We start from the raw sequence: 12825 nt of genomic DNA, 5'->3' as shown, positions 1-12825 counted from the left end.
TATCACGATGTCGGTCGGAGGCCTTATGACTGGCATCGTCGGTTTAAATTCGGACTGGCTGATTAGGATACAGCCGGTCAGAATTTAAACCAGCCAGTTATTACGATTGGCTTTTGACAGACTCCAGGAGGCTGTCTGTCAGTTGGAGACCGTCCTGTAATCCAAATGGAAGGAGCTTCCGCCTTCTGGATTACGATGCACGCTTCCAGCAGGGTTTCCATGCCGATCTTTCCAACATGAAAATCCTGTCGAAAGGTGTGTTTGGGGGCCCCTAGCAGGGCCCCCTTCTGTAGTTTGACTCCGGTCAGGCCAAGGGGATCCTATGGTGCCTCCCTGTTAATCACTGCACCTTGTGGCAGGCACCTTGAGGTGCCTGCCACGTGGTGCAGGGATGAACACAGACTCCCATTTCTCAATTGGAGCTTGTGTTATGGCCGGTTTACACCCATAACACAAGCTCCCATTGAGAAATGGGAAATGCGACTGCACCATGTGCGGTTGCATTGTAATTAGGCGGTCGGGACCGGCGATCAGAGGTTGATCGGTCCCGTTTCCACATCGTATTAAGGCCCATAGTTATCATCATCCCCTCTTAATTTAAACACGCGGTTTAGACAGGTCTATCAAACCACGTGACGCTGAAACCAAGTATCACTGATGGGATTCTTGGCCTAGCTATACACTAATCGCCCTCAGCATTATGCATACACACATCAGCAGCTACTTTCCCCACTCTCAGGATGAGTGAAATGATGTAGGCTAGCGCCTACTTTTTGTCTCTTTCCCCGAATCTCAAGCTGGTTGAAACGATTGGCGATGAAGTTTCTTTTATTGAACGTTCCCCTTCGGTAAGCTTGAAAAAGAACACAATCTCTAAAGTTTTGAAAGATGTTGCAACCCCTGGCCTTTTTATCCATGGGCCACAAAAATGGACTGAAAGTGCTTGGACCAAAGGCTCATGTCTCTGTAGCTTAGAATATAAACACCATACGAAAAAGGTATGTTGGTTGTAAATGGTACAGTTTCAACATTCTTTGTGCTTAAATCCAATGTTTGATGAATAGTTGACTCCAATTCTGAAAATGTGCACTCTCCTTACTTTTTACCTCTCATATCATTAATCCTCGTATATTCATCTTTGCCTCTCTCCATTTCTCTTTTCCAATCTGATTTCCCGCCCTTTCTTTGTTCCATTCATTTTACGTCCCTTCTGTGTTTCTCAATTCCTTTTGCCATCTCCACTTGCACCTAACCTCGGATTCCCTAACCCAACCTCCTGTGCTTATTTATTTTTTCTTTTTAACAGGGAATAGGCCTGGGTGTTCCTGTCCATCTACAACAGGAGGGTCCTGTCAAAAACCTGATGTTAACTCACAAAGATGTGGTTAACCTACTGAAGGAAGTCTGGAGAGAGAAAAACATGGCCGATCAGGAGGTAGTGTAATGCAACAGAAAATATTTGTTCCAGAGCATCCATTATAAAGCAGGTTGCCATGTCTCATGTAGACATGGCCACTGAAGTTATGTGGCAAGTAAGGATCAAATAATGCCACAGGGTTGACAAAATTATGTGGCCAAGGAAAGGCAAATAATGTGGTCTGTATTGTGATCAAAGAACAATTAAAAGGCGCAGCATAGGGCATCATTTGCTAAATATTTTGACATTTTACACACATTGATACAAGAAAGAAAATCCAACTTAAATTGTTATTCACCAACATTTAATGATTTTATCTTGCATGGAATTACAGGAATTCTTTCAAATCCGATCTTGGAGCAAGATGGCGGCCGTGATGCACGGCTGAGAAGCAGCGCTAAGCAGTGAGGACTCAGAAGTGGTTAACCTCGGTATACCCCTGTGTAACTGCTAATGCCTAAACTTTACTGAGGGGGGCACCTCCCGGCACCTTACGACGTTCAACGTCGAGATAGTCTGAAGATATTCTCGAGTGATCTGAACACAAGAGAGGACGTGTAAAAAGCGATTAATTTGTTTCGAAAACGCTCAGAAATCAACATTGCGGTTTTTGATGCCTCTGATCGCGTCTTACCGAAAGGCGCTCTCACCTGGACTGCTGAGGGCCGCTGCTGCACTGCTCTTGAGGATCGGTTTGGCCGGCAGAGACTCCTGCAGAGCCCGCGGAGTTCACGGAGTCAGGGGGCGGTCCATTACAGGTCAGGCGGAGCCGAGTGGAGGTAGAGGCAGCGGCAGCAGAGGCAGTTGCTGCGGTAGAACGATATCCAAGAGGTGTGGAGACAGCCGACAGAGTTACCGGCAGAGCAGAGCAAAGCGGCAGTTTTCCCCACGGATGGCCCCGAAAACCAATACCGGAGGTAAGCCATCGACTAAGAAGAAAAACGCTAATATAGCCACGAATCCCTGTGAAGTAGACAACTCTACGAGCACTACAAGTATTGCCCCAGATTGTGTTGGAAAACGAGGCAGAATTAATCGAGGTCGAGTCTGGGACTCGGTTAAGACAATTGGCACCAGCGCAGGGCACCCCTAAAGGGATGAGGCCCCCAACTGTTAGAACTAGGCAAGCCGCTGCCACAGCCTCCGCCACTGTAAGTGTAGTGGAATTGATGAATCGAAGAGAAAAGGCAAAAAAACTTAAAACCACTGAAATGGCCCCAGTCACGGGAACAACACCACCACCGGGTACCGAAGAGGATGAGGGGTTTGAACCAGAGCCTCATACGGACTTGGGAGCTGAGGATGCTGCCTCAAATGGGGTTCAAGGGGAGGCGGATCTCTTGGCACAGTCAATCCCAATGGCAGGGGGAGCCGATAAAGTTGTTGGTAAGGTGGTCAAAACTCCTATGTTAGTCAATGACATGACAACTACGTGCTCAGATGGCGCGGTGGCGCAGCTAACCGAAACCCCTCCCCCCGCCGCAAATATCAACTGTGTGAGTGTTCAAGTCGGCCAAGAGGGGGAGACTTCAGGAGGATCTAAAGATTTTGTTCTTTCAGCCACAGGCGAGTCAGTGGAGGAGACTGCTGCGGGCTCTGCCCTGGGTGAACCAAGACAAGGACAAATATCAACAAACATAAACACCATTCAGAGCGGCTCGATCCATGGCGAGAAGGAGAAAGAGAAGACCCCTAGTGAGTGTTTTTTCTCTGTAACCGAGGAGGCCGACTGGTCAGAGGATGAGGATGAGGAGTTGCATAGTTCCGATATCGATGGCAGTAATCCGGAATCAGAAAGCGACCCCGAGGGGGGGTTACCACCAACGGTCGTGAAAGCAATGTTTCCTCAAAAAGGTCAAGCCGATTTAACATGGGATCATTCTCCAACAACCTCGCTACAAGGAAACTCTAATCAGGCGGTGAGCCTCGTACCGAATCAGGAAGTCACACAGGCCACACAGGAGACTACACAACTTTCAATGTTGTCAATGATGACAATGATGGAATCAATCCATCAAGGAATCACAGCACACCGTGAAGAGACAAGATCAGACAGTCTCAAGGCCCAAGCTGCAATGAGAAAAATGAAAGGAGTGGTCAGAAAGCTCTCAAAAGCCTGTGTGAATGTAGGAGATAGGGTCTCAAATTTGGAAGAGAGGATAGTCGCTACTGAAGCGGAGGCGGCGGCAGCCACAAGTAAAGTGGAATCTTTCGGAACACAAGCACAGGATGTCCAGTGGAAGCTGGAGGACTTAGAAAACAGGCTAAGAAGGAACAATCTCAGAGTCCTCGGGATTCCGGAAGGCTGTGAAGGGCAAGATGTCAAAGCCTTCATTGTCAAAATCTTCGAGAAAGCCTTTCCAGATGTCGCTGGGTGGAACTGGACTACTGAAATCCAGAGAGCGCATCGAATACCGTTTAAATTGAGGCAGAACGCCAGAGCAGATGATAAGCCCAGAGCAATCCTGATTTACATAGGGAACTTTCTGTTGCGTCAATCTATTGCAGAAAAAGCGAGGCCAGATGCTAAAAGGACCTTCGAGGGGGGTTTCTTCTTCGTAAGGCCTGACTTCTGCCACACCACTGTCGAACGGCGTTGGAGACTAAGACAGTTAATCAAACCTTTTCAGGACAAAAAAATACAGGTGTATCTTATCAATCCTGCCCAGCTAAAGGTAATCCATCTGGGCAAGACTATATATTTCTCCTCAGAAATCAAAGCTCTGGAATATCTAAATTCAGTATAGTATCGGACTATGTTCAAAAAAGTAACCTCTAATTTGATAAGCCCAGGGGTGGCAGAACAGTGGCTATTGAGGGTTATCGAGGGCAATGTATGATCTCTGAGGTTTTTTTTTTGGTTTTTTTTTCTGGTCTTCACGGCTCTTGACTGGGTGGTTCTTGTTTGTTTTATTCTTGAGATGGGGTTCTTTAACTTTCTGTGTATATAATGAGCCCACTGCTACGCTGCATCCATCACACGCACAGACTTAGTCTGCGCGCTCCACCAGGGTGGGGGTTGGGGTTGGGGTCAGGGGGGGATGTGTTCTGGGGAGGGAGGGGGGACAGGGGAGGGGAAAAGCACAAGAAAAGAAAGTTCATGCAGTTAAAGTGTATACCAATATAACTGAAATGTTGAGAGAGGAATCGTATTCGCATGATATGTCCAGGAGAATAATTGTTCGGTTAGAGCAATGGCTATGTTTCCTACAGGGTTATGTCTAAGCTTAATGTAGTAAGCCTTAATATAGGTGGCTTGAATAACTAGAAAAAGAGGGGCAAGCTCGAGGAGTACATCAAAATAATAGGGGCCGACATTCTATGCCTACAAGAGACTCACCTACCATGGAAAAAGAGACATTGGCTAAATTTAAGGGGGTACGAAATTCTATCCTGCTCCTCACAGACATCAATGATAAAGGGGGTAGCAATCATTGGCAGGGTAGGGCTGGGGGGAGTCAAAATATGTAAGGCTGATATATCTGGAAGATGGGCAATATGCGAAATGAACCTAGGCATCACTATATGTTCAATATATGGTTCCAACCTGGATGACCTGGCGGTGATGGACCAAATAGAGCAGGAATTAACCAACTGGCCTGCACCTATAGTAATCTGTGGAGATTTAAATATCTCAGCAGATTTTGCAAATGGGCTTTCATATACAGGCCGCAAGCCCCGGGTATTCAGAGCAGTATCTTCTATAATCCAATCCCATGGGTTGAGGGATGTCTGGGGAAGCTTAAAGAAAGACGACCCTGGGTTCACATACTTCTCACATCCATTCAATAAGCATACAAAATTGGACTATTTCATGATTTCAGCTAATTATCTCTCTAATGTGGAAATAGTAAAGCTTTCTAGGTTAATATCGGACCACAACCCCCTTGTCCTAACAATGGCTATTAACAAACAAAGGAAAAAAGCTAGACCTTGGACCTTCGATAGAAAGCTCTTAGTGGATAGTAACTATATAGCGCACCTAAAGGATTGGTCCCAGTCGTTTTTTGATGCGAATAGATATAGTGCCTCTCGCATTGCTGTTTGGGATAGTTTTAAAGCAGGCCTGAGAGGGGAGACAATTAGTTATACAGGCCGAATGTGGAAAAGAACCAAGGTAGAGAGAGAACGCCTGCTGGGTAAACTGGCTGAGGCAGAGGAACAACATAGGAGAGATGTATGTCAGGGGATTCAGGGCACCTCAAGTTTAGAACGGCTGAACAGCATGAAGGCCGAAATCCAGAGACAACTGGCTAAAAAAGCTGCAGCAGAATATCAAACCCATAGAGCAGGAATGTACGAAACAGGAGAAAATGCAGGCAGGGTTTTAGCTCTGCGGATAAGGCAGGCTACATCTAGGAATATTATCACTGAAATTAAAGAAGGGGACCGGACCTATAATAAATCAGTTGAAATTCTCGATGTTTTTAGGAGATTTTATCAAGATTTATATAAGGAAGATTCGGGTATTGATGAGCTGGGTATAAATTGGCCGGAAATGGGCACTAAACTCACCTCTAGCGAGAGAGAAACTTTGGAACAGAGCATTACTATAGACGAACTATCCGAGGCACTACAACATCTAGCAGCTGGCAAGGCAGCAGGCCCCGATGCCATACCCCTGGAGGTCTATAAATGCCTGAAGGAAGAAACATCACCTCTGCTATTGGATCTATTTAATGGGGTTATGAATACCGGGGTTATACCGGAATCTTGGACCGAAACAAATATTGTGGTCTTCCACAAGAAGGGGAAACCTAAGGCAACCCCCGGCTCCTACAGGCCAATATCGTTAATAAAAAACGAAAATAAACTATGTGCTAAAATTATGGCGATGCGGCTGGGGAGGATCATTGGGACTCTGGTCTCTCCCTGGCAGCATGGTTTTGTCCCAGGTAGGGGTACGACTGACCAGATAAGAAGAGCCATCACACTGTTTGACATCCATGCTGCCGGGGGGGGGGGGGGGGGGGGTGTCCTTGACTGACGCGGAAAAAGCGTTCGACCGCGTTAGGTGGAGCTTCTTGTGGAGAGTGATGGAAGATAGAGGTTTCGGTCCCAGATTCCTGCAGGCAATTCAGGCCATGTACTTCAATCCAACTGCTAGTATCCATCTTATGGGTGAGTGTTCTGGGCAGATTCACATATCAAGAGGCACGAGGCAAGGGTGCCCGTGCTCACCCATCCTTTTTGCATTATATATAGACCCCTTAATAACTCTCTTAATGAATAGTAATATTAAGCCAGTTGTTACCAACGGATTCCACACAAAGGTCCTCGCCTACGCGGACGATTTAGCTATAACTACTACAGATCCCGACAGTGCCTTGAGGGAAATAGTTAGAATTACCTCCGAATTTGGGAGACTATCCGGATATCACTTAAAGGCTGCTAAGACGCAGGTATTATGCTCTAGAAATATAGCTAAACTGGACGATAGATATGTGGACTCAGTAGTATACTTAGGTATTACAATCAACGCTCAGCCAAGGGATATCATCAAAGATAACTTTGTACCGTTACTGGAAAAGATCAAACAGGACCTAAAAAGAATAGATAATTTCCACTTATCAATCATAGGAAGGGTTAATGTTATAAAAATGACAATTTTCCCTAAGATCCTATACAAATTCAGGTCCATTCCCTTTAAAATAGAAGACATACTGATTAAAGAAATGGAGTCTATCTTCATGAACTTCGTCTGGCAATACGGCAAGGTCAGGAGATCAAATAAACTCATGTCTCTTCCCCAGGAAAAGGGTGGGCTGGTAATACCAAATCTCAGGTTCTACAACTGGGCTTGTCTCCTCACAGAAATGACTATACTCTTTTTCCCAGAGGACCCTAGGCACAGTCAGGGAGATATCCCCTCTATCTATCAGCTGGCGCTTGGGAGGGAAGTACATGGGGTATTGCTGAGGAAATATGACAAGCGCTTCTTTAAGGCATCAGGATATAAAATATTGGAAGACATCTGGAGGGTATGGTCTTCTGTACAGAAAAATCAGAGTATCCCAAGATATAACCAACACACTCTACTATGGAATTCAGGTTTATTCCCGCATCTAAGCGGTGATGGCCCTTGGAAACACTGGGAAAGACAGGGAATCACTACATTAGGCCAAGTAATGATAAAAGATGCATGTAGGCCCCTCGAATTGTTGAAGTCACGGTACTCATTACAAGGCTGTCAAGAGTTCAAGTACATGCAGCTGGTTAATATAATCAAATCAAAAAGACCGCGTATAAATATATCCAAAGGATGTGCATTATTAGATTATATGAAAGGTGGTGGTCGCAGAATCAGGGAAATATATAGGCTATTTCTGGAAAGGCTCCCCGATGATCTGATTAAGACAGAGACAGGATGGGCTTCTAAATTGGCTGATCCAGATATCGATTTGGATAGAGCAATATTAATGGATAAAAGGTTTTTGCGATCATCAAATCTCAGAGCACAGCATTTTAAGACCCTTTTTAATTTATACTACACACCGGTTAAATTGTTCAATTGGGGCAAGAGGGCGGACTACAACTGCCCTAGGTGTGGTAATGGGCCAGCCGATGTCTTGCATATGTTTTGTAGCTGTGAAAAATTGGGCCCCATTAAAAAGGAGATTGAAAAGTTTTTAGAGGGGTTGCTAGCTGTCAGAATAGACCCATCCCCTACTCTTTTAATACTTGGTTGTGATGCTAAGCTGGGTTTAAGCACAGAGATTGAGGCGCTGGTCTTTATATCAACAGCTGTTTTTAGAATATTAATTGCTGCTGCATGGAAGGATGTGGAGGCCCCAACCTTCCAAATGTGGATTTGTAGGATGTTAGGGATCCATAACATCGAGTCAGAACTGTATGCCCTAAAGGGAATTAAATCTAGGGAAATGGGGCTACGGATATGGGCACCTGTGGCTATATGGAGGTTCTCTAGGTGTGGGGTCTCATAGATTATGTCAATTGTCTGACTCTGGTATGACCTCCACTCTCTCTTCTCTCTCTCCCCATTAATTTCCTTCCTTTGTAAATAATACTTCATGCTATCAGCTGTCTCCATTTTTGTATCATGCGTATTTATATATTTATATGTATCTATTATATACTGTTGTTCCTAATGTACACTATATTGCTATGAACTTTCAATAAAAAAAAAAAAAGGAATTACAGGAACCCCATTTTATTAACACATTCTTTCTACCTAGCAGAATAAAATATTTGGTGTAAGGCACGTGTGGTGTTCTGCTCAAAGTTGTTAAACCCACACGTGCACAAATCTTGTGATAAAAGATGCTAATGTTTTATTTGCCACATCTCAATTAAGTTCTAAAACTTGCTTTCTGTTTCGGATTTCCACGGTGCGTAAAATATATGGCCTCTTTCATCACCTGTTTCTATGACTACCCATACAGAAAAACATTGTACAGTGTATATTTATTAAGCATGCTTCTGGATAGAAAGCACTTGAATCAAGGAGTCAGAGAGATGGAAACCGTTTGGGGCAGATTTACTTAGAATTCATGCTACGCGGTGCAGCAAGGCAAGTAACTAAGTTATGACGCTTTTCGGCTCTCTCCCTGTACTGTCGCACTTGAGGCTGCACAGCGCTAGCGCAGAATCTGTTTAATGTAACTCAGGATTTAAAAATACATCTGTAGGTCAGAATGTGTAGAAACATACACAAAGACTCTATTTTTCCTGTAATGATCTGTAACGTGCAAAGAAATGAACATGTTGCATTATTCTTGATAAAGTACCCCCTGCCATGCACTATAAGGATATTGCAAGTCGCCAACAGTTCCATGAACACGTAGAAGCTGAGTTCCTCTATAGGGTCATGGAACTCCCATGTATAATAACCTCTTTAATGGCTGAATACAGGAATTGATAAAAATAGACTGTGCACACCTATTTCAGAGCTATTAAACAAATATAAACAACTGTATACGATCCGTGTGCTACGCCTTCTGGGTGCTGCCTGTCACATGATCAATAAATTTGAGTATGGCCATACAGGAATTAACATCATTAAGGAGGCAAGCTAACTTTTGCAACCTGACTGGATACTGCGCATGCGTTGCTCTCTGTGAGAAATGTATCCACTTATAATCTGTCTATTTCAGTTTAAAACACACAATCTTTTGATACATTCTATAAATGATGCAGCAGATGATTGCCAGTGTGCAAGTGTGCATAAGTAACTGCGGCTGCAGAATCAAATTATTCAAGTCTCTCCAATTATAACCACTTGGCTTGCCATCGCCACCTCAAAACGTGTCTATACCACTGGGGAAGCATCCAGTACCAGATCCCGCGTGTTCATTTGCACCAAGGTGCTACTGAACAGCATATACTGATCTGATATAACTTTGCGACATTTTATGGTGGTAAGTGTTGTTTTACACAGTGCCGTCTTAACACATGGGCATACTGGGCAGTTGCCCAGGGGGCCCACGAGCATAGGGGCCCCATGCAGACCAGAATTTAACATAAATTTTCAGTTGAACATTTTTAGGTCGAGCTATTTATAGCTCTGAACTATTGTAGTTGAAACAACCCTCCCAATGCATGTTGTCTACTGAAGCGTGAAGCTTCGCCAGGCGCGCGCTTGGCCTCTCGCACACCAGCATTTGTCTCTCACACCACCAGACATCAAAGGCTACTGCTCCCCCGCCCACCCACCCCCCACAGCAATGCCCATATGCTCTCGCCTCCTGTCTCTCCCCCTCTCTCTCACGCTCTCTTCTTCCCTCCTCTCATTTACTCTCCCACCCACACTCGCTTATGTTTACTCTCCCTCCTTCCCCCCTCCCATATCCTCTCCCTCCAAGCCAGTGGCCTCTCATTAATGCCCACTTATCTTCCCTTGGCCTGCTGCTTCTTAATCGAGTGCGCTTAATTTACCTCAGATTTTTCTCTCACTCGCCCTTTCTCTCTCTCTCTTCACAGCCCTCTCTCTTCACAGCCTTCTCTCTCATTAATCTTCCGCTGTCTCTCAGTCTTGTTAATAAGACATGCTGCTGTTTTCTTGTTTTTTCTAGCCTCCTTTTCTCTTCTCTCATTTTCTTCTCCCCTTCTATGTTATCTCTCCTTCGCTAGTCGCTTCTCCCTTGACCACCTTTATTTTTTCCTTCATCTCATCTTTCATTCTCTGTCTCGTTATCTTTCCCTCGTCTCTCTCTTTCCTTCCCCTTCCCTTTGTGTAATTTCCTCCGGTTTCTTTCGGTCTTGTTTGTGTTTGTTTTTTAGACACAGCAAAATTAAGTGATTTGCCCAGAATCACAGGGTGCTGCTCAGTTTCAAAATCTGCGGCTCTGGCGTAAGACATCCTACGCTTTTATGCAAGAGAGCAGAATCTACTACAGATTAGACAGGGACTCTTTCCACTTGGCTATGATTTCTGTCGCTCGCTTTCCCTTTTTTTCTCCCATGTATTTCAATTTGAGAATGCTTTATTGACAATGCCAGAGCGTTTAAAATTCACAAATAAGGGTATACTTTGCATGTGATTTTAACAGCCCTTTGATGGTGCTTCAAACTGGAAGGTATTTCACCTCTTCCTGCCTCCCTTGAGTTCTTATCAAGAAGTACACTGCTTTGGATTTACGAAAGTGAAGGCTGGTGTCCCCGTTCTGCTTGTACTCGGACAGGATGTTGAGACACTTTCTGGGCTGCCTGGCTTCTTGTTATTCACTCCCCCTCTCTCTCACACACACACTCTCTCTCTCACACACACACACACACACACACACACACACACGCTCTCTCTCTCTCACACACACACACACACACTCTCTCTCTCTCTCACACACACACACACACTCACTCTCTCTCACACACACACTCACTCTCTCTCACACACACTCTCTCACACACACACACACTCTCTCTCACACACACTCTCTCTCTCTCACACACTCTCTCTCACACACTCTCTCTCTCACACACACACTCTTTCACACACACACACACACTCTCTCACACACGCACACTCACTCTCTCTCACACACACACTCTCTCTCACACACACACACACACACTCTCTCTCACACAGAGTACAGCCTTCTACAGCCACCACTCTACCACTCTCTCCGTCAACACTCTACCACTCTATGAGCCACCACTCTATGCACCACCACTCTATGCGCCACCACCCTATCCACCACCACCCTATCCACCACTCTAGCACCCACACTCTAGCGCCCACACTCTAGCGCCCACACTCTAGTACCACCACTCTACCCGCCCACCACTCTACCCTCCAACTCCACCCTTAAAATCCACCATCACTCAACACCACAGCACCACTCAACGCCACAGCACCACTCAACGTCACAGCACCACTCAACGCCACAACACCACTCAACACCACAACACCACTCAACACCACAACACCACTCAACACCACAGTACCACTTAACACCACAGTACCACTTAACACCACAGCACCACTCAATGCCACAGCACCACTCAACGCCACAGCATCACTCAATGCCACAGCATCACTCAACGCCACAGAATCACTCAGCGCCACAGAATCACTCAACGCCACAGAATCACTCAAATCCACTGAATTCCACAGCACCCCACAACGCCACAGCACCACTCAATGACACAGCACCCCTCAACGCCACAGCATCATCATCATCACAGCATTACTCAACGCCACAGCATCACTCAATACCACAGCATCACTCAACACCACAGCATCACTCAGCACCACTCAACGCCACAGCACCACTGAATACCACAGCATCACTCAGCACCACTGAATGCCACAGCATCACTCAGCACCACTGAATGCCACAGCATCACTCAGCACCACTGAATGCCACAGCATCACTCAGCACCACTGAATGCCACAGCATCACTCAGCACCACTGAATGCACACAGCATCACTCAGCACCACTGAAGGCCACAGCATCACTCAGCACCACTGAATGCCACAGCATCACTCTGTGCAACCATTCAACAACAACTGGTTCTAATATGTTCTCTCAATGTTTCAAGATTTATTACAAATGTCACAAAAAGATTTAATATTTCACTTCTGTTCTTGGATTTTCATCACAATAAAATACACTGAACATAATCTTCCCAAAAGTTATTTGCAAAAGTTTAAGCTATTGCCATTATACATTACAATAACGTTTATTTAAGTATTAACTATTAAAAAAAATAAAAGCCATTGTTATTTGGAATACATCTAAGTCATGTAAATACAACACATATTGCATTAGAAATGCTATAGGTGTCACGTTTGCAAAAGTTAAAACTATTGGCATTGTAAATGACAAAGCTATTAATTTCGCTATTTTCAAAACCAACACATAAATAAAATATTTGTCATTTACAATACCAATACCTCAAACTTTCCTAATGCGAGACCTATTGCATTGCAAATGCTTGGTATTCC

The 12825-nt window shown here is 44.9% G+C and overlaps 1 protein-coding gene across 1 annotated transcript in view; it reads left to right on the top strand.

Annotated features, from left to right (window-relative positions):
• TSNAXIP1 (translin associated factor X interacting protein 1) overlaps nt 1-12825 on the top strand; it is a 480293-nt gene that overhangs the window by 350548 nt on the left and 116920 nt on the right. Inside the window, exon 11 of the mRNA XM_086945262.1 lies at nt 1307-1435. Within this exon, the coding sequence (XP_086801388.1) occupies nt 1307-1435 (129 nt within the window). The remainder of the gene's footprint in view (nt 1-1306; nt 1436-12825) is intronic.

Source organism: Lissotriton vulgaris, chromosome 12 (genome assembly GCF_964263255.1).
Source record: "Lissotriton vulgaris chromosome 12, aLisVul1.2, whole genome shotgun sequence".
NCBI classification, from domain to species: Eukaryota; Metazoa; Chordata; class Amphibia; order Caudata; family Salamandridae; genus Lissotriton; species Lissotriton vulgaris.
Note: the sequence above shows the minus strand (reverse complement) of the source record. Positions and strands in the feature narration are given on the sequence as shown.